A 20,665-nucleotide genomic window follows, 5' to 3' on the forward strand; every position below is an offset into this window, starting at 1 on the left:
GACATCCTATGCAAAGGCACACAGACAGTCTATCATGTGCAGGAAACAGCAATTTGGTCAGTATAGCTGGAATGTACATGTATGTGAGGAACAATGATTAAGTTAGTTGACTATGAGCAGATATGGATCTGTTTCACTCTTTAGGATCTATTGGTAATTTTTCTCATTTCTGGCAGAGAGGTGTTTATAGGAAAGAAACTATTTTCCTAATACTTTGCTTTGGGAGCAAAGGCTCTACTTTAAGGAAACTATACCCAGGAGGGAAGAACATTAGGTAATGACAAGGTCAAAGCTATCCTTAGAAGTAGCTTCCTTGCCACAGTGACAGAAGTTACCTTTAGAGAATTGATTTTTTTGGACTAAGTCCAATGACGTAATAGAAAATGTTTTGGGCTAGGAGTCAGAAGATCAGAATTCAAGCCTTAACTCACTTAATAACTGTATATCCCAGGGGAAAGTCCCAACTTTCTGAGACTCATTTTCCTCACATATAAAAAAAGAGAGTTGGAATAGATGATCTATAAGGTCTTTTCTAGCTTGAAGTACTTCTCCAGGAGACCTCTCTTAAGATAAAAACATTCCTGGAGAAGGTAAAACATAAATCAGTTGTTATCTGGGAACATTAGAGAATGAATTTGTTTAACTGGCTTACCTAACTAGGCCTAGAGCAGTGAGTGTGAGGCCCAGCCCTCCCCTCCCCACAGCTAAGGTAAAGGCAAGCTGCTGAGTGTGTGCTTTCCTCGAAGGGGCGGCAGTTTGGGGGTCATGGAGTAGGAATGTGAGTTTGACTGCCTGGGAGCCGGAGAGGAAGAATGGAGGTTCAGGGTCCGGAAGACAGAGACAACTCTGGCTCAGGAGGAAGCGGACATTCTCCCCACCTGCTGTGAGGATAAGTAGCAGAAAATGAAGAAGTCTACAAGGGGACCAGACAGAGGCAGAGGGTGGGGCTAAGACGGAGGCGGAGGCATGGCAGTCGAAGGGGCGGGGCGTAGGCTAAGGCGGTTAGAAGTGAGGGGCGTGGTTGTCGCAAAAGTAGAGGAAGAACAGAAGAGGGCGGTGCCATTAGGCCTGGGAGGAGGCAGGACAAAATAGAGACGGAAGCCTGGCAGGCCAGAAGCGAGGGCGGGGCCGAGGGAGAATGGGGCGGAGATAAGTCCGGAGCTGAGACGGAGGGGTAGGTCCAGGCTAAGGCCGCGGATGGAGTACTGGGTCCGCCCCGCGTGGTTTCCTGCCCGTGGCGGACCCTCCTAGAGCCCGGCTAGGCCCAGTCACCCTCCCGACCCATCCCAGCGGGAGAGCTCTGCTGGGGCCAGAGGAGTGGCTGCCGGCGTTATCATGCTACTGCCAGTGTTCACTCTGAAGCTGCGCCACAAAATCAGCCCGCGCATGGTGGCCGTGGGTCGCTACGACGGAACCCACACGTGCCTGGCGGCCGCCACCCAAGCCGGCAAGGTAAAGGGGCACAGCCTTCCGCGACCTACGGTGGGATGGAGGATGAGCACCTCTTCCCCTTGTCCTCCCCGCCCTGATGCTCCTCCCCTCTGAGCCTTTATGCGACTCTCCCTGCCTCACCCTCCTCAGGCATAGTTGCCAGGCAACCCCAGCTACAGCAGTATGGAGCTAGAGGGCTCATACTATCATTATTATTATTAATAATTATAATTCCCCAGCGCACACCTCCATTGCTTCCTTCACAGCTCACCGCCCCCTCACTTTCCCCTCCCGGATGCTGGATATATATTGTTACATAATACGTGTATATATTATATAACACAAGTATATAACAAGGAAATATTACTTGAGTACCTCAGGTTTTCAAAGGGTTGCCAGACCTGGCTTCAAATACCATCTGTTTTACTAACTGAAATGGGCAGGTTACCTGGGCCTGTTTTCCTATTTGTAAAATGAAGGATGAACTAAGGTGATATCCCAGGTTTTTCCAGGTTGAAATTCTTTCACCTAGGTATATTGTTTTCCATGATAATAGTACTTGATCTTGAAGAGTTGCTGTGACCAAAAAATTCTCACCTTGCTTCCATCCTGATGTGCAACCTCCCTGACTACAGGTAGAGGGACTTTAGATAACAGACAAGCTGTTCACTGGATTCTCCACCAAAAAGGGGCCTTGATTGCTATTAATACAATATTTCAGTATTTCATAGAATCTTAAGATTTCGAAAAAGGAAAGGACCTTAGAGATTGTATCATCATTTTACCAAGGAGGGAACTGACGTCCAGAGAAATGATTTGTCCAAGGTCACATAGGTTAAAAACAGCTGAACCAGGATTTGTCCGGACCCTCCAGTTCCTAATTCCAAATCCACTTGTAATTTCTCACTCTGCCATATTGCCTGCAGGCATCAATTCAATTCACTGTGATTCATTTAAATTAAGCCAGCATTTATTAAGTACCTCCATGGTGCCAGGCACTGTGCTTCAGTTTTTAGCATGAAAACTAGGTATAAACTTTCTTGCTTACTCCAGAACAAGGCAAAGCACTCTAGGCTTGTTATCATATATTTTAAGGGACATTCAAAAGTTAAGGCCACTAACTTGCACTCACATCTTTGGAACTCATTTGCCTACTAGTTCTTAAAAAAGGAATCTTTCCAATAATCTTTTCATATTCAACTATATTGTCTCCATATCCATGATATTGGCAGGTGAAGAATTTCATCTTCTTAAGTCAGGAATCAGTGAAGGGACTTGGCTATAGTCATAAATTAGGTTAAATAGTAGAGAAGGCACTGGAATACAGATCTTAACTTTTGGGCTTCTGACATTAATAGTTAGATTCTACCCATTACAAATTGTAGCACAAGTGAAATGGAATAGAGTTGAGGGTTAATTCAATTCAACAAACACTTATTAAGTCCCTGTTATGTGCTGGGGATATAAAGACAAAAATCAAGAGTCCCTGACCTGAAGTAGCTGACCTTGGGGAAGGAGGGAGAGGGGGAATGTAAAAGAAACAACATATACATAGATAAATATAAAGTTTTGGGGGGGGAATGGGTGGTAGATATGTATGAAGTACAGCAGTTAGGGACATCAGGAAAGATTTCCTTTAGGGAGAAGGCAATAAAGATTTATGTAGTCCCTACTGTGTGCTAGATACCATACTAAGTGTTTTTGTTTGTTTTTACTGCAAAGTAGGTGCTGCTATTATCCCCATTTTACAGTTGAGGCAAACAGAGGCAAAGTGACTTGGCAAGGATCACATAGCTAATAAGTATCTGAGTCTGGATTTGAACTGAGGTCTTCCTGACTCCAGGCCTAGTATTGTATCCACTTCATTATGCCTCGGTAGGAAATGTTATTTGAGCTAAAGTTTGAAAGGAACAAGAGATGTGGAGAAACAGAGGTGAAAAGGGAGGCCATGGAGGTAGGAGGTGGAATGTAATATTATATGGGAAACTGCAAGTAGGCCAGTTTAGATGACATGTAACATAATGGAATAATGTGAGATAAGTTTGGAAAGATATAGGAGGTAGTATAGTATATAGTATATAGTATATAGTATAGTAGTATAGCACTGGACTTGTAATGAAGAAGTTCTACAAGTTATTTAACTTCACCTAAGATGAGAAGGTTGAACTTGCTGGCCTCTTTGGCTTCTCTAGATATAAAACCATGATCTTTAAATCCCAAACAATGGAATTTGTATTTTGTCCCAGATGCAGTAGAGAACCATTGAAGTTTCTGGACCGCAGGAATGACATGGTCAGACCTGTACTTTAGAAATAGCAATTTTGTGGATTATAGGTAGAATAGGTAGAATATAGACTGGAGAGTGCATACATGATATTCAGCAAGACCAATTAGGAGGTATTGTCAGATGAGAGGTAATGAGGGCCTGGGCAAAGGTGATGACCTTGTGAGTAAGAAGAAGTAGATGGATGTGAAATATGTTTCTGGGATAGAGTAAAATAAGACTTGGCAATTGAATGGATACTGGGAGTGAGGGAAATGGAAGAATTGAGAATGATTCCAAGGCTACAAACCTTTGTCACTGGAAGAATGGTGGTTCTCAAGAAATTAATAAGAGCAGTTTGTTTGGAGGACAGTAATGAGCTCCTTTTTGAGTTTAAGGTAGCTTTAGGTGTCTAGATGGAGATGGCCAATAGGTACCTGGCCTGCAGGACTAGAGCTCAAGATTTGCTAAAGACACCAGTCTTTGAGAAGAAAGCAGTGGTTCAGTCCTGACTTCCAATCTTTGAATGTTTTCACCACTTTCTTCTGCCAGATAACTGGTTAACTTCATTTAGTTGAAAAGTGAAATATTCAAATAGAACTAACTTAATCTCTAATCCTAATAATAAAATGTTTGGATTGCTGAGTTTTAATTCTTTTTCAGATATCAGTGGGATAATTTTCTGATAGAGATCTGGCCTTAAAATTCTACTGTAGTTTACACACCTTTGTTACTAGGAAAATAAATCAGAGATTTAAATACGTAGATGTTTGTAGCTTTCCGTCAAATAATTCAAGTCATTCAATTCAATCAAAGATTTATTAAATGTCTATTTCTTAGAAGAATGTGTAAAACACTGCCAGGGAATGAAATTGGATTGTCTTCTTTTTCTTTTTAACATTGTTATTTATTTCATTAAATATTTCCCAATTCCATGTAAACATTTTTTAACATTCATTTAAAAAAATTTGAGTTCAAAATTCACTCCCTCCTTCCTGCCCCTCCTCCATCATTGAGAAGGCTAAAACTCTTTGCTAAGTATCTTAATTGTTTCCTTTTTAGGAAGTATGGTATGATAATAATAGGTCCTAAAAATACCTGTCATTTTCAGAAGTTTCTCACATCAGATGCTTTTTGGATTTTGGCACCTCACCATTCACATTTATAATGACCAGAGTAATGGCTATTGATTTTATTTACCAAATCAGCCATCAGCATCTTGAGCCCCTATACCTGATCTGTAGAGGAAAGAGAAATTAGTTGGGAATTTGATTTAAGTTTTATTCCCCAGTTTTGCCACTAATTAGTGATGTGACTTTGAGCAAGTCATTTATTCTTTTTAGGTCTCAGTTTTCTCTGCTGTAAAATTAGGAGATTTGATTAGATGACCTCTAAGATTCCTTCTAGCTTTAAGAATCTATGATTAATTTCTAAATTCCTCATAATTCTCTCTAAGATAGATGGACACACAGTATTTGTTACATAGCATATAGAATGGAATATAGTACATGTGCACATGCAGAGAGTGATGACAAAGAACCTATTACTTCCTAGCTGTGTGACGCTGGGCAAGTCACTTAACCGCCCTTGCCTAACCCTTACTGCTCTTTTGCCTTGGAACCAAAACACAGTATTGATTCTAAGACAGAAAGTAAGGGTTTAGAAAAAAAGAACCTATGAGAAGTCTGTTGTCATATAATTAAAGATTATTTCCATTGGATCAGGTGACCTATCTATGTTAAATGGTCAGGGGCAGATGAACTACTTCTGCTGTCTACATTGGCCATATCCAATTTGTTTCATTCTGCACTGTGTCCTTCACTTCTCTCTCAAGAGATGGATAGCTTGTTTTATTAGTAGTCCTCTGAAATCCTGTTTGATCAAATTGCTGATAAGAATTCAGGACAGTAGTTTCCATCATATTTATATACCATACCTTATTCATCCATTTCCCAGTTTATGAACATCCCCTTGGATTCCCATTCTTTGACACCTAAAAAAGAACAATAATCATTTTTTTACCTTCTTAGAATTTGTTTCACTTAGGACTAATCCTTCCTTTAATCTGCCCACCCTCTAATTTCTCCTTTCCTAATTCTTCCTGTTCCCTCCTATTTTTCTATTGAGTAAAATATATTTGTTCCCAAATGTGTGTGTATTCTTCCTTCATTTGACCAGTTAAGATGAGAGTGAAGTTTAAGTGTTAGCTACTGTCCCCCAAATCCCTTTTCCTTATTTATGTAGTAGATGTTTACCCTATATACCTTAATTACATGAGATAATTTTCCTCCAACTTTCCTTCTACCCCGTGGCCACCCCTCCCCCATGTCTTCCTCTTCCTATCTCTTTCCATTCTCTTCTTAATATCATCAAGGTATAACAATCATTCCCAGGTCTTATCTAATTGGACTCCCTCTATGAACCCTGATGATTATAGGGTTCAGAGTGGACACATATATCATCTCTCCCATATTTGAATGTAAGTAGTTTATATTTATTTATTACTTTATTATTATTCATTCATATTTACCTTTTAATGTTTCCCTTCATTTCTGTCTTTGAATTTCAAAGTTTCTCCACAACTCAGGAATGGTTGGAAATCCTCTGTTTCATTAAAGTTCAATTTCTCCCCTGTAGCTTTATATTCAGTTTTGTTAGGTATTCTTGTCCATAAGCCTAATATAGCCTTCTAGAATATAGCATTCAGAGCTCTTTGCTTCTTCATAGTGATAATAATCAAAATAATGATACTAATAATGTTTAGAATTTATATAGTGCTTACAATGGGCCAGACATGGTGCTAAACACTATATATTATCTCATTTGATCCTCACAACAACACAGCTAACTAGGTGTTATTATTATCCTCATTTTACATTTGAGAAAACTCAGACAGTGGATAAATGACTTACCTAAGGTAAAAACAGCTAGTAAGTGTCTGGGGCGGGATTTGAACTCAATCTTAATGACTCAAAACCCACTGCTCTATCCATTGTTCCATCTAGCTGTCTCTAGATGGCTGCTAAATCACATGTGATCCTTACTGTGGCTCCACAGGACTTGAATTCTTTCTTTCTTGCTGCATGCCGTATTTTTACTTTGACCCAGAAGAGATGGATTTTGGCTCTAATGTTCCTGGACGTATTTTTTTGGTGGTAGGGAGTGTGATTCTTTTAGGATGTGCCTGGTGTATTCTTTTTCCACTTAGCTTTCTAGTTCTAAAAAATCTGGGCATTTGTCTTAATAGGTTTTTTTGGAAATATAGTCTGGGCCCCTCTTTTGGTCATGATATTCAGATAGTCCTGTTATTCTTAATTTTTTCCCCTCCTTGATCTGTTTTCCAGTTCAGTTGTTTTTGTTCTGAGCTACCTTTACATTTTCATCTATTTTTTCAGTCTTTCGACTTTGTTTTACTATTTCTTGTTGCTTCATTGAGTGTATTTTTCAGTTTGTTGTTTCAGCAAGGTTTTATATCCCTTGTGCCATGCTGTTAATTCCCTTTCTAATTTTTTCTTCTATTGCCCTTATTTCTTTCCAATTTTTTCCTTAAATGGTCTATTCTATTTGTAAAAGCATCTTTAAATTACTTTTTAAAACTCATTCTTCATGTCATTCCAGGGATTCTAATTGAGTTTGTGTTTAAGCTGTTTTTTTTTTTTTGTTTTGTTTTGTTTTTTTTAACCCTTGTACTTCGGTGTATTGTCTCATAGGTGGAAGATTGGTAAGGGTGGGCAATGGGGGTCAAGTGACTTGCCCAGGGTCACACAGCTGGGAAGTGGCTGAGGCTGGGTTTGAACCTAGGACCTCCTGTCTCTAGGCCTGACTCTAAGCTGTTTTTTTCTCTAAGGCATTCATTGATTGTAGAAGTTCTAGAGTTAGTCTCTTCTTGTGCGTTTCTGTCATCATGATATCTCATTATGTTGGGTTCTTTTTTTGTTTATTTATTTGCTTATTTTTTGAGCCTATTTCCTGACTTTATATTTTATGTTAGATCTGGACTCTGTGGTACTTCTGGAGGGAAGGTCTGGACTAATCCTGTTCCTACTTTCTTAGGACTTTGAGTGTTGTATTTTCTAGGATCTTAAGGACAGGCTGAGGACTTACAAAAAAGGTCTGATGCAGGGCACAGTCTGATTGCTGCCCATTTAGTCTGAGTTTTTTAAATTTCTGCTGACCTAGGTTTGGGTCTTTGCAGGAGATGACTACTGCTGAACTCTGCCCGTCAGCCATCTAAAAAGCTCATTCAGAGTGGCAGAAATGTGGATTCCCCTTTGGTCTGGGATTCCTGCTTTGCTTATCTCTCCTCACTTCCTCAGTGAGACCCTACTCTGGGCCTGGGGTCTGATCCACTCTGCTGCCACTGGCTTCTGAACTTCTTTTCTTGGGATACTGTCCAAGGCGTCCCTACCTGGGTATACCAGCCATCTGACATGCAGGTCCTCTTCTCACTCTGTGTTGGGTTTGTGACCCGGAACTATGTAGCAGGCAACATAACTGCTAATTGGTACCTGTCTCTCCATTGTGGTTCCCAGTTATGGGTCTGGTGGAGCCCTATTTTCTGGGTCCTATTCTTGCCCTTGTTTTCCCCTGGGTATTGGAATGTTCTACCTTGAGCCAGTGTCTGCAGATCTCTGTCTATCCACCTATTTTCTGCTTGGTTGGGTAAATGACTTGTGATTTTTTTCTGGATTTCCACATCAGGATTTGCATTTTCTATATCTGTTTGGAGGAATTTGGACACGGGAGCCTGCCATAGTGCCTCCCTATCACTCCTCTGTCTTGGTTCTTCCTTAAACTATCCTCCTGAGTCCCTTTCCCTTATTTCTTTTTCCTATTGCCAACTTCAGTCCACCACCTAGGATACTTTCCCCCTTTCTTTCCTGTTTCTCTCCAGCTGTTTGATTACTCAGATGAGTAGTCTGAGACTACTCAGGGCTTAGATGAGATAAAAAAAAATTGCATTCCTCCTGATGAGATGGAGTATCACCAGGCCTTTTATCTACTCTGCCACTTTCTTCTGTGATCCTTTATGTCTTGATGTCTGCCCTAAAGCAGTGTGTACTCTCTCTCCTCAGTTTATGTAACCTAGAGAGTTCTGGGCTTTGCCATCTGCCCATGCCACCTTGGGCCTTCTGGGCCTTTATGCCTGCCCTATACTTAAAACTTTTTTTTAATGTGTTACCTTCCTCTTTTAGAGTGTGAGTGTCTTGAGAACAGGAACTGCCTTGATTTTTCAGTTTGAATCCCCTTCTATTAGTATAGTTTTTGACACAATAAATACTTAGTAATTGCATTTTCATTCATTCATTATGTTTCAAGAAACTTTATGCCAAAAAACAAGCTGCCAATCACCATAATATTATTTATTACAATTATTATTTGTTGTAACAAAAATGAAAATTATAAATCTTAACAGTAAAACTATTTATTACATTATTTTTATTATTTAAGATTGTTATAAAATTATAATAAATTAGTTCTATTTGAGTAAAACACATGCTAAGATAATTATTTGCATAGATTGTTTTTGGAAAAATGAGAGAGAGCAGCAACAATTTCTCCCCCAAAACAAAGGGCATCATTGTAAAATTTGGAAACCACTGTTGTAACTCAAAGACATAGTTGGAGACTAAATTCTGACTTGAGTGCTTATCCTCTAAGAATTATTCTAAAGTAGGATCTTTTGGGTGAAATAGCTGGAAAGAAAAGAAATAATTCTTGAATATAGGAACTTGAGAGTTTAAAAAAGTTTGATTAAAATGTTCTCCCCAATCATTTGACCTGAGAATTCTGCAACATGACTTCTGAGACTGACAAAACCTTATGACGAGGATGCATAGTTTTGGGACTTACTTGTTTTATATGCTCTGAAGACTGACCTAGTCCTCTGAGTTTCATTCTGTATTCTAGTCTGAGGAAGGATATTTTAGCATAGTTTATTCCAAACTGAATAGTCATTATATCTTTAATGAAGTTCTTTCCTGGAACTTAGATTTCTAGGACCACCAAACTATTGGTAAGGGAACTTTTAAAAGAAAAGCAGAAGAATCCAAATTGTGAAGAATATAGAGAACTCTTCAGAAAGGCCTAAATAATACTGAATACTTTTTATTTCCTTAGGTGCAGGGGCAGGATAATAATGTAAACTAAGGCATTAATTCTATGGAACTTATGTCTCTCTTTCCCCCAAAGGAGAGCAAATTCTTTGGGGTGCCAAGACCCTTAGAAACCTTTATTCTACTTTCCCAGAACCAAGAGATGACTGAGAGATATGATGCCTTAAAATCAAGATAATATTTATTAGGAAAGGACATATATGTGCATGGTAGAAAACTGTTCTAGTATCAATAAGCACTTAATAATTGACCAGTAGCTACTTTTTAATTCTTAGTGAAGGGAGGTGGGAAAGGGCTAGAAGGGGCTGATCCAAGGAGGGAACTGGAGTGGTATAGGCAGAGAGTTCTCAGGGGACAATGGTAACAGATTGCTATGTGCAAGGGCAAACAAAAATATCTATGATACATATTTTTTGGGTGCAGTAACATTGTTTAGCATGATATCAAGCATGAACAGATCAGTTCTCATACTTGGGAATACAATGTGGCATAGAATAGCAACACTCGCAGATGCCTTGTCCAGGTTAAATGTAACAAGGAGTAATACCGAAATAGCTCAATTAGAGATAAAGAGTCTTATATCAGGAATAAAAGCTCTGTAATCAGAGATACCATGTCTGAAATTAGATATGTTTATTAAAGCACACGGACTTTTGGCTAGCTCCTTCCAGAGAGACTGTGAGAATTGGTATGGAATTAGGGATTGGCAGGTGGACTTCAGCCAGGCAGTAATTTTCAGACAGTTTCTTCAGGTTAATCTGGGTCCCAAAGATAGTCAGTTTTTGCAACTCACTCTCATGTAAATTGAGTCAGTCTTACACATTTTCATCACACATAGAAAGTCATCTGTAGCATATCAAGATAACGGACATAGTAGTAATCATTGGTGTGTCCTTCTTTGGACATCTTCTCTGTCTGTAATAATGAGCTCTTTAAAAAAAATAAACAAAACCCTTCCCTTCCATTTTAGAAACAATATTGTGGATTGGTTCCAAGGCAGAAGAGCAAATCAAGAGCTAGGCAAAAGGGGGTCAGGTGACTTGCCTAGGGTTACACAGTCACAAAGAATCTGAGGTCAAATTTGAACCCAAGACTTCCTGTCTCTAGGCCTAGCTCTCAATCCACTGAATTACCTAGCTACTTCTAGTATGAGCTTTTGATTTGTTCATACATTAAACAGTAGAAAATGAATTAAGAGAAGTATTATCCCGTTCTATGGCTTTTATTTAGCATTACTAGGGGAGCAAACCCCAAATTCTTTATAAGTCAATAGCAGATACAGATATAACTCTCACTTCTTCTCTCATACTTTTTTCATAATTAATGAAATTACCTTACTCAAATACATTTTGAATATATTTATATCTAAATATGTTTTTTCTCCGATAGAATAAGCTTCTTGATTTTTGTCTTTGTGTCCCATTGCTTTACACAGTTCTAGGCACGAAGTAGGAACATAATAAATGTTTTTAATTGACTATTTCCAATCTTGGAGAAAAATTCTTAGAAATGGGTATGTTATATTAAGATTTTTTTAAAGATTAAAATTATTAGCATCTACTCATAAACACTTTAATTATCCCACATATAAGATTTACCCCATTATCAACCTACCCTCTCTCTTCCCAGAATGTATAGTCTATTTCTAAAAGAACACTTGGTATAGTTTTTTGATGTGGTACCAGGGTTAGTTGTTTGAAGACCATATTTGTAAAGGTGAGTACAAGCATTTTCCCCTTTCTTCTAAACAATACTGTTGAAAATTTGTTAAAAACATCTCTTTAGTTTATAATACTTAAAATAATCTTGTTTTAAATTATAAGTAGAAAATTTTATTTTATTTGAATATTGGTAAGTTTTTTACCCAATTATATGATTTATTTCCTTATTTATTAATTTTGCATGCATTACTGAAAGTCTTAATGAAATTATCCTTGGTTAGTTACATTCTAAAACCAGTGTTTCCTTTATATGGTAAGGAATTTTGTGGTTGTTAATGCCTTTTTTTGGCCTATTACAATAATCTTAATGGTATCATGAATTCTTGGTAAGGATATTTCCTCCACAATTGCAAATTGGCAATTGCCTTGAATTTATAGTTTTAAAGAGCTGCCTGGAGAATGTAATGGACTTCTGTACAGAGCAGCAATGCAATGACCCAGGACAATTCTGAGGGATTTATGGAAAAGAATGCTACCCACATTCAGAGGAAGAACTGCAGGAGTGGAAACACAAGAAAAGCAACTGTTTGAACACATGGGTTGAGGTGGACATGATTGGGGATGTAGACTCGAAACTACCACACCAATGCAACTATCAATAATTTGGAAATAGATCTTGATCAATGACACATGATAAAATCAGTGGAAATGCACACCGGCTATGGGGGGGGGAGGGGAGGTTGGGGGTGAAGAGGAAAGTAAGAGCATGAATCATGTAACCATGTTAACTTTTCTAAAAAATAAATATTAAAAAAAATTTTTTAAAAAGAGCTGCCTGGCAGCCTGGGAAGTTGTACCTGGCCCAGGATTATACAGCCTGTATATGCCAGACTCAGCATTGGGATCTGGATCTTAATGGCTAAGACCATCTCTTTATGCACTAGACCATGGCACTTCTCATAACTTAGTGCTGATCCCTTTAGTACTTTAGAATCATAGGACTGAGATGTTAGAAGGAGAAGGGACTTTAGAAGTTATCTGGTCTAATTCCCTCATTTTACAGATGAGAAAATCAAGGCTGAGAATGTGTAAAGTAACTTATTAAAGAGCACAAATTAGTTATATTGGTAATGCTTGAGCTTGGGCAGATAGAAATTAATGACTTCACAAGACATCAAGAAATAATAAAACCAAAACAAAAGAATGAAGAAATAGAAGAAAACATAAACTATCTCACTGAAAAAACAACTGACCTGGAAAATAGATCTAGGAGAGATAATTTAAGAATTATTGGACTACCTGAAAGTCATGACCAAAAAAAAGCCTAGATGTCATATTACAAGAAATTATCCAAGAAAACTGCCCCTATATTCTTGAATAAGAGAGTAAAATAGAAATTGAAAGAATCCAAAGATCACCTCCTACAGTATATTGGTAATGCTTAGAATTGGTCACTCTTGGGTAAAGTATTTACTTCTTTATTTCAGTGACATTGACTGTAACTTAAGGAAGTTACAGAATTTTTATGACTCAGAAGTATCCTAATGGTCAGGATGTTTTAAGGAAGATACAGAATTTTTACAACTCAGAAGTATCCTAATGGTCAGGATGTTTTAAGGTTAAGAGACTGATTTGTAGATGCCTGGATCAAAGATCTATGGAAGGGCTTCTTATATGATCTTTTGGAATGTACATGAATTATACCAATACAATAGTGGATAGTTGTATATAAAGCTGATTAATATTGGTGTTCTAGCATCTGGGATGCTTGGACTGCTGATGCCTTGCATATTATTTATACTAGTAAGTAACAACAGAAATGTATTTATTGAGTCTCTTAAGGAACCAAGAATTGCCAATAGCTAATAGAAAATCCTTCTGTTTCTCAATTCTGGGCAGATTGTCAGTCTAAAGCATCTGTCTAAATGTTTGTGTAAGTAAGCTTATATATGTATAAATGCACATACATATCTAGTGATAGCTTGGTGACTCAGTGGATAGAGCACTAAACCTATAGTTAGGAAGACCTAAGTTTAAATCCAGCATTAGACACTTACAAGCTATGTGACTGCTAAAATCACTTAACCTCTGTTTGCCTTAATCCACTGGAGAAGGAAATGGCAATTACTCCAGTATCCTTCGCTAAGAAAATCTCAGGGATGGTATGGTATATGAGGTCATGAAGAGCTGGGAATGACTGAATGTCTGAACAACACCACATATGATATTGGTTATGACTAAAAGTTATCTATTTTGGCATTCTGTATTAATGTTTGATTTATGAACTTGGCAGGTAGTTAAAGAGAGTGGCTCCTTTTTTTGGTGAATATTTTCATGCTTATTAGTTGATACAGAATGGTTAGAATTGTTAGCAATTTAAAATTTTTGGTATTTGGTGAAATAACATAATTTTTTTTTGCAGGTTTTTATTCACAATCCTCATGCACGTAGCCAGCGTCTAAATGTATCTCGTCTTCTCCAAAGCCCCCTTGATTCAGATGTTTCCCTTCTCAACATTAATCAGGCAGTCAGCTGTCTTACAGCAGGAATCCTGAATCCTGAATTGGGATATGATTCTCTTCTGGTGGGAACCCAGACTAACCTTTTGGCCTATGATGTTTACAACAACTCAGATTTATTTTACAGAGAGGCAAGTAGTTTATGGTAATTAATTCTCATTACCTATTTATTCACATCACTTTTTAAAATTAAAGATAGAGAGACTGACAATAATCTCATTTGTTGTACCCATTCCCTCTTTCATTATCATGTGAATAGAATAGTGAAAGCAGAAGATATGCCAGCAGCAGTGAAAATAACAGATCAAACTGAGACACTGAGGGAGGAAATAATAAAAATATAAAAAGCAGACTCAAGAACTCAAAAAACCACAGTCCTTAAATGCTAGGGTCAGCAGTCTTATATACCCTCAGTGGGCCCTGGAGAGCATCGCTCTAGTACTTTGATATCTTGTTTCTTTTAAGGATCTATGATGTCATCAGTGTAATTACTCCCTTCATCTATCAGACTTTGACCCTCTATACTTCAGTGTAGATAGCATTCATGAATCGTGATGTGTGAGAGATTAGTCAGTCACTCTGAGAGAAACTTAGTGAAGATGCTCTTCCATTTTAGCTAGGGTTATCCTTGGGCTTATCATAAGGTCTTGTGCTTGAAGCTATTGCAGCCTGGTTGGATTTATTAGACTGTGTTTTATGTTGGCAGAATATTCCAGAACCCAGGGTTACTTTCATATCACAATGAGGTATTGAAGGAGAATTTGAGTGGATGTTTGCCATAGTATAAAAATTAAAGATCTTAACATCAAGAAAAGGTTAAATTCTGTTCCTTGTACTCTGTTTAAGAAGGCAGAGAAGTATATAAATACATTTTAGAAAAATTTCCATCCAAAGTGGTTAGATCTTTTTTAATTGAATGAATAAAGGAATACAGGCAGCCATCTAGAATGCTTTATTTTCCAGGGGTTCTGATGACCAAGGCTTTACTGTAGCAACCTGTTATAGAGCTTAGAAAAGAGACTGAGTTTAATCCTGGTGCTATCTTAGGTCTCGAGTAAGCCACTTATTTTCTCTGTCCTGGATTTCCTCATTGACAGTCCTGATCTACACCTAATACTTTGAACAGCTACTTACTAATAATTATTAGATAATTTGTAGATTGTCCATATAAAATAACGCACATTTAAATGTTGGTTTTGCGTTCAGTGTGAGTCATTTTACTATTTCTTTAGGTTACAGATGGGGCAAATGCAATAGTGCTTGGAACACTGGGAGACATTCCATCACCTCTTGCGATTATTGGTGGAAATTGTGCTCTTCAGGGCTTTGATCATGAAGGAAATGATCTATTTTGGACGGTATGAAGCTAAAAAAGTTTCCTTTATATACCTATAAGAATTTTGATAAATTAAAATTTTGGTAAGTTGTCTTCCCTGTGATATTCTTTAAATATTTCATGACTTGTTGGGTTTGGTAGTTACTGGGGAGACTGAGGTTGGGGAATCTTTTGGGCTCAGGAGTCCTGAGTTGCAATGGACCAAGTCATTTGGGTGTTCACACCAAGTCAGTCCAGTATCAATATAGTGATTCCCCATGAGTGTGGGGCAACTAGGTTATCTGGGCTAGGTCAGAGATGGAATAAGCCAAAGTTCTTATGCTGCCCCGTGGAACTGGATCTGTGAGTAGCCCCTAGACTCCAGTGGTTCCCAAACTTTTTTGGCCTACTGCCCCCTTTCCAGAAAAAATATTACTTAGCCCCTTGGAAATTAATTATTAAAAATTTTTAATAGCAATTAATAGGAAAGATAAATGCACCTGTGGCTATCACTGCTCCCTGGATCGCTGCAGCACCCACCAGGGGGCGGTAGCACACACTTTGGGAATCACTGCCCTAGACTTTTAGCAGGAGGAAGACAATAAGGAGAATTAGTTTTTATATATGTGTATACTTACATAAAATGTGTGTGTTTACATGTGTGTATATATCTGTATATAAATAAATGTATATGTGTATTTGTGCATATATGAAGGTATATTTATGTATCCATAATGTGATGGGATGATAATAACAACACTAGACTTAAGCCAGAAAATTAAATTTTAGTTCTGCCTCTGCTCTGACCTTGATTTCCTAAGTGGCCATAGGCAAGTCACTTAGCATCATTGAGTCTTAGTTTCTTCACCTATAAAATGGAACCAATAGTAAGTACCTCTAGTGCCTGCCTCACAGAGTTGTTATGAAAATAAAATGTGTGGGAAATGCTTTTGTAAACCTTAACATTATAAATATCATTGTTGTATGCATCATAATTGGCCTATTGAGTCAATTGACTCAAACCTGATTACAGTTTATATTTGTTGTTTTCTACATAGAAAAAGAGTCTAACTAGTAACTAGGCTCTTCAGTAAATCCTCTCATTTCTTTATATAGCAAAAATAGTTTTATTAAATAAGACAAGAAAGAACTGTAATAATCCTTGGTCTTATTTTATAAACAAATATTGGTTTTATTTTAGGTTACTGGAGACAATGTACATTCTTTAGCATTGTGTGACTTTGATGGTGATGGAAAGAAAGAGGTATGTGGGGGAAGAGGCTTTTCTGTGTAGATGGCTGAAAAATTTTCTTGTAATGTTGACATTAATGTTGTGAGATGAGTATTGTAATTCTGATTTTTTTGTTACCCTGTTAGTAGGTGATAGGCCCCATTTTACTTTCTTCCTTATTCTGATCAATTAGATGCCTCGTTATGTCATTTTGAAATATTGGATTAATATATAGTTAAAACCTCAATCACAGAGTTTTATAATGTGCTTCGATGCCTTGAAAATCAAATTAAAGATTATTCTTAGTTTTGTTCCACTTCTTTTGTCCATCAGAGACTTGAGAAAAACATTAAGATTTATTGTCAGCCTTTTAAATATCCATGTGTAGAGGAGCCACTTTAGGACTTGAATAATGACCCTCTAACTTGTCCATAGATGTTTAGCTCTGGCTTTGAATGTAGTGATTCCGTCTATCAGGAGTTGCTGACAAATGAAAAGATCTGACCAGGGATTCTTTTTGGGTGCACATTGTGAGTATGCACCTAAGCTTTTCTTATCCTCCATTTGTCAGGATTGCTAGGTGGGATTACATGTTTCAGGCCTTGAATTAGAATGGTATTTCGCTTCAGATATGCAGTATGTCATCTTGGAAGGAGTGCCATATGAAGGGCTATCATAATTTTATTATGTTCCTGTTCCCTGGAAGAATTGAATAAGCCTGTTTTTTTTTTTTTAATTTTAGCTTCTTGTTGGGTCTGAGGATTTTGACATCAGGGTTTTTAAAGAAGATGAAATTGTGGCAGAAATGGCAGAAACAGAGGTAAGAGAGAACCTAAAAAGAGGTCAGCATTATTTCAAATTAGTTTGAAACAGATGGGCATGACAAAGTCTGATATGGCTTTAAGATGTGCTGTCTTCTTCATTACAGAGAAATAGCAATTTGAGAAACCTATTTAAATTGTTTGCTCTATAGGTGAAGCAAGCAAAACTAAAGAGCATATGTGAACAAATGTTCAATATTTCTTGTGGGTTTGGGGTATGATAATGAGATAGAATGAAGTTCTTCAGTGTAAGCTTTTAAATTAGGGATAATAGGAAGTAGTGGAGGGAGGCAGTTTCTTGGGAATATTGTAGAGAAATCCAGTAGGTGCCCAGAGCCAATCTCTGCTTCTCTCAGTGTCTCCGAGGGGCAGAGGGCCAGGGGCCAGGGCCCAAGCATAGCTCAAACCTCCTGCCTCTTGCTGCTTTATCCCAGAGTGAGAGAGGAAGAGCAGACCAGAACTCTTAGATAGGGGAACCTAGGCTGTGCCTTCCTCAGCAGCTTCAAGGGCCAGAGGATCCAGACCAAGATTGGACTAGATGACTTAAGAATTCTTTTCCATTTGAAATTCTTTAAAAGATCTGCTGAAATAAAAAGTACTAAAGACTTAATAAGGAACTAATAGACCTTGTTGTATATGCTATCTTATAAAGAACACTCTGAATTTGAAGACCAGCCTCTGAAGAGTATGTGATTCTAGACGAGACGATTGACCTCTCTGTGCCTCAATTTCCTCATTTATACAATGAGGGGGTTGAATTTGATGACTTTTTGAATTCCCTCCACTTCTCTGAATTTTAGTATGAGATTTTGGAGAAGGTGAGATCTAATTTATTAAAATTTAGATTTTATGTAAGTGTTCATCTTTACAGACTATTTCCCCAGTAAAGCTTATTGCTGGCTCAGTTATTGTTAGCATTTTCCACATTAGAAGAATCATAATTCTTTTGGCAGATGAGCAGTGCCAAAAATTGCCAAAGAATATGCTGAGCTAAGTAATTTTGCTGTCTGACATTAGTGCTTTATGCTCAGAGTTAAGTGAAGTAGGTGGTTCAGCAGAAATGATGTAGGAGGAAAGGAAGTTATATAATGTAAAAAATAGATTATATAGTTGATTTCTTAATCTATTTTTGTATCAGAGTTAGAATTAGAAAGGAAAACTTCAGGATCATTGGGTGCTAGTATTAAGTTTAAAGTTTTAACTTAAAGAGGCAATTCATTTTAGCTCCAAAAGATATCTTTTAATGAATTCTTTTCTCACAATAATGTTATTTACATATATGTGATATATGGCATACTGAGTATAAATATCAACATCTACACTTATTCTTTTCACTTTATTTTTTTATTTAAAATTTTTATTTTATTTTGAATATTTTCCCATAGTTGCATATTTCATGTTCTTTCCCTCTCCCCCAAATCTCTGCCCCCCCCATATTCTTTTCACTTTAAAGAACATTTCAGTTCAATTTTTAAAAGAAATAGCCAAGTACACACATGCAAATATGTTAAAGTTAGATTTTTAAATTAGGGTTACTATAAGATATCCTTTATTTATTATGGATTATTAAGAGCAATAGGTTTATAAGAACCTCTGAGTATATGTAACATATTGTCCATATTATAAATTTTGTTGTATATGCATTCATTCTTTTTAATTTCCTTTTTAATTTCACTTACTTTTTAATATTATAGTTTTTACTTCATAATTTGCCAAAACTTTTGCTGCTTACTATTGCTTTAAGGACAAAACTTTGTAAAAATTATAGACAAATCTGATCAGTTGTTTCTAAGTTAGAAATACACTAGGAATGCACACTCAAGGCCAATTTTAACATAAATGTAGCAAAATATGCAATTTTGTATCTTTATTTTATATTAAATAGAATTTCAGTGGCAAATTTATAATATGTTTCTTTCGTGTATCCTTTTTATAGACAATTACTTCTCTTTGTCCTATGTATGGCAGTCGTTTTGGATATGCGCTTTCTAATGGCACAGTTGGTGTTTATGACAAAACAGCACGATATTGGAGAATTAAAGTTAGTATGATTCAACTAATGTTGTGCTTCAACTTTGTACATTTTGTCAAAAGTTGTACTAATTGTTTCTTTCTTTTCCTTAGTCTAAGAATCATGCAATGAGCATTCATGCATATGACCTTAATTCTGATGGAGTACGTGAACTAATCACTGGTTGGTCTAATGGAAAAGTAAGTTTAAATAGTATAATTTAGTTAGAATTCAATATAATTTCCCAAAACTTATTGGTTAAGAATCAGCCCTCAACAGGGAGGTAAAACATGTCAGTATAAATTGAGTGGCATGTGCTGTTTCAAGTTCAGCCAAATGGGGACTTAGAGCAAATGAGAGGTCTATCTAAATGAAATAGTAAGCAATCTTAAAAAGACATTGGGGAGAGCAGCTGGGTAGTTCAGTGGACTGAGAGACAGGCCTACAGTTGGGGATTCCTGGTTTCAAATCTGGGCTCAGACAGTTACTAATCTTTAGACAAATTATGGCATATAAACGTTTTGGGCTATTGTTCAGTTGTTCATATGTGTCATATTCTATATGACCCCATGACCATTTTCTTCTCTAGTGTGTCTCCATTTTATAGATGAGGAATTAAAGCAAATACGGGGAAAGTGATTTGCCCAGGTTCACACAGCTAGTAAGCATCTGAGGTCAAATTTCAAGTCAAATCTTCCTGATTCCAGGGTTGGTGCTCTATCCATTGCACTACACTGAAGTATAAAAATTATGAATATAAAGACTTAAGAGAAACATGGAATCATGAACTAATACAGAGTAAAGTAAGCAGAATCAGGGGGATACTAAATAACAATGAGTATAATATAAATATATAATATAAATAGAAGAAAAAACTGAACACCATAAGTATATTTGACCAAACTTGACTTTGGAAAAGGGTTGAGAAATTGTGATGTAGATAGAATGCTATAGTTGGAGCAAGGAGTTGGGCTCAAATTCTGACTCTGTTAAAGATATTTGTCCTTGGTGACTTTTTTGGGTCTCACTTTCTTCATCTGTAAAATGAAGGGCTAGAGTAGATGATCCTAATCCCCATTCTGGCTTTTAATTTATAGTCCTGTGATTTTCCTTTATTGTGGAGTTGGAGGACTGTGGATATGGAATATGTTGTATACTGGAGGATGCAGTTGATCTTGGGGGGATTTTTTTTTATCTTTTTCTTTTTCTATTTTTGTTATGAGGGAAGGCTTGCCAAGGAATGGGATAGGGAATATGCCTGGAAATGATATAAAAATGACATCAACAAAAAACTAAC

General features: G+C 37.1%; 1 protein-coding gene across 1 annotated transcript in view; it reads left to right on the forward strand.

The window, feature by feature from the left end:
- The first annotated feature begins 1,268 nt into the window (after positions 1 to 1,268).
- BBS2 (Bardet-Biedl syndrome 2) overlaps positions 1,269 to 20,665 on the forward strand; it is a 31,925-nt gene continuing 12,528 nt past the window's right edge. Inside the window, exons 1-7 of the mRNA XM_044661406.1 lie at positions 1,269 to 1,452; positions 13,894 to 14,121; positions 15,223 to 15,348; positions 16,507 to 16,569; positions 17,279 to 17,356; positions 19,294 to 19,398; positions 19,482 to 19,568. Of these exons, the coding sequence (XP_044517341.1) occupies positions 1,336 to 1,452; positions 13,894 to 14,121; positions 15,223 to 15,348; positions 16,507 to 16,569; positions 17,279 to 17,356; positions 19,294 to 19,398; positions 19,482 to 19,568 (804 nt within the window). The 5' untranslated portion in view covers positions 1,269 to 1,335. The remainder of the gene's footprint in view (positions 1,453 to 13,893; positions 14,122 to 15,222; positions 15,349 to 16,506; positions 16,570 to 17,278; positions 17,357 to 19,293; positions 19,399 to 19,481; positions 19,569 to 20,665) is intronic.

This window comes from Gracilinanus agilis, chromosome 2 (genome assembly GCF_016433145.1).
Source record: "Gracilinanus agilis isolate LMUSP501 chromosome 2, AgileGrace, whole genome shotgun sequence".
Lineage (NCBI taxonomy): Eukaryota > Metazoa > Chordata > Mammalia > Didelphimorphia > Didelphidae > Gracilinanus > Gracilinanus agilis.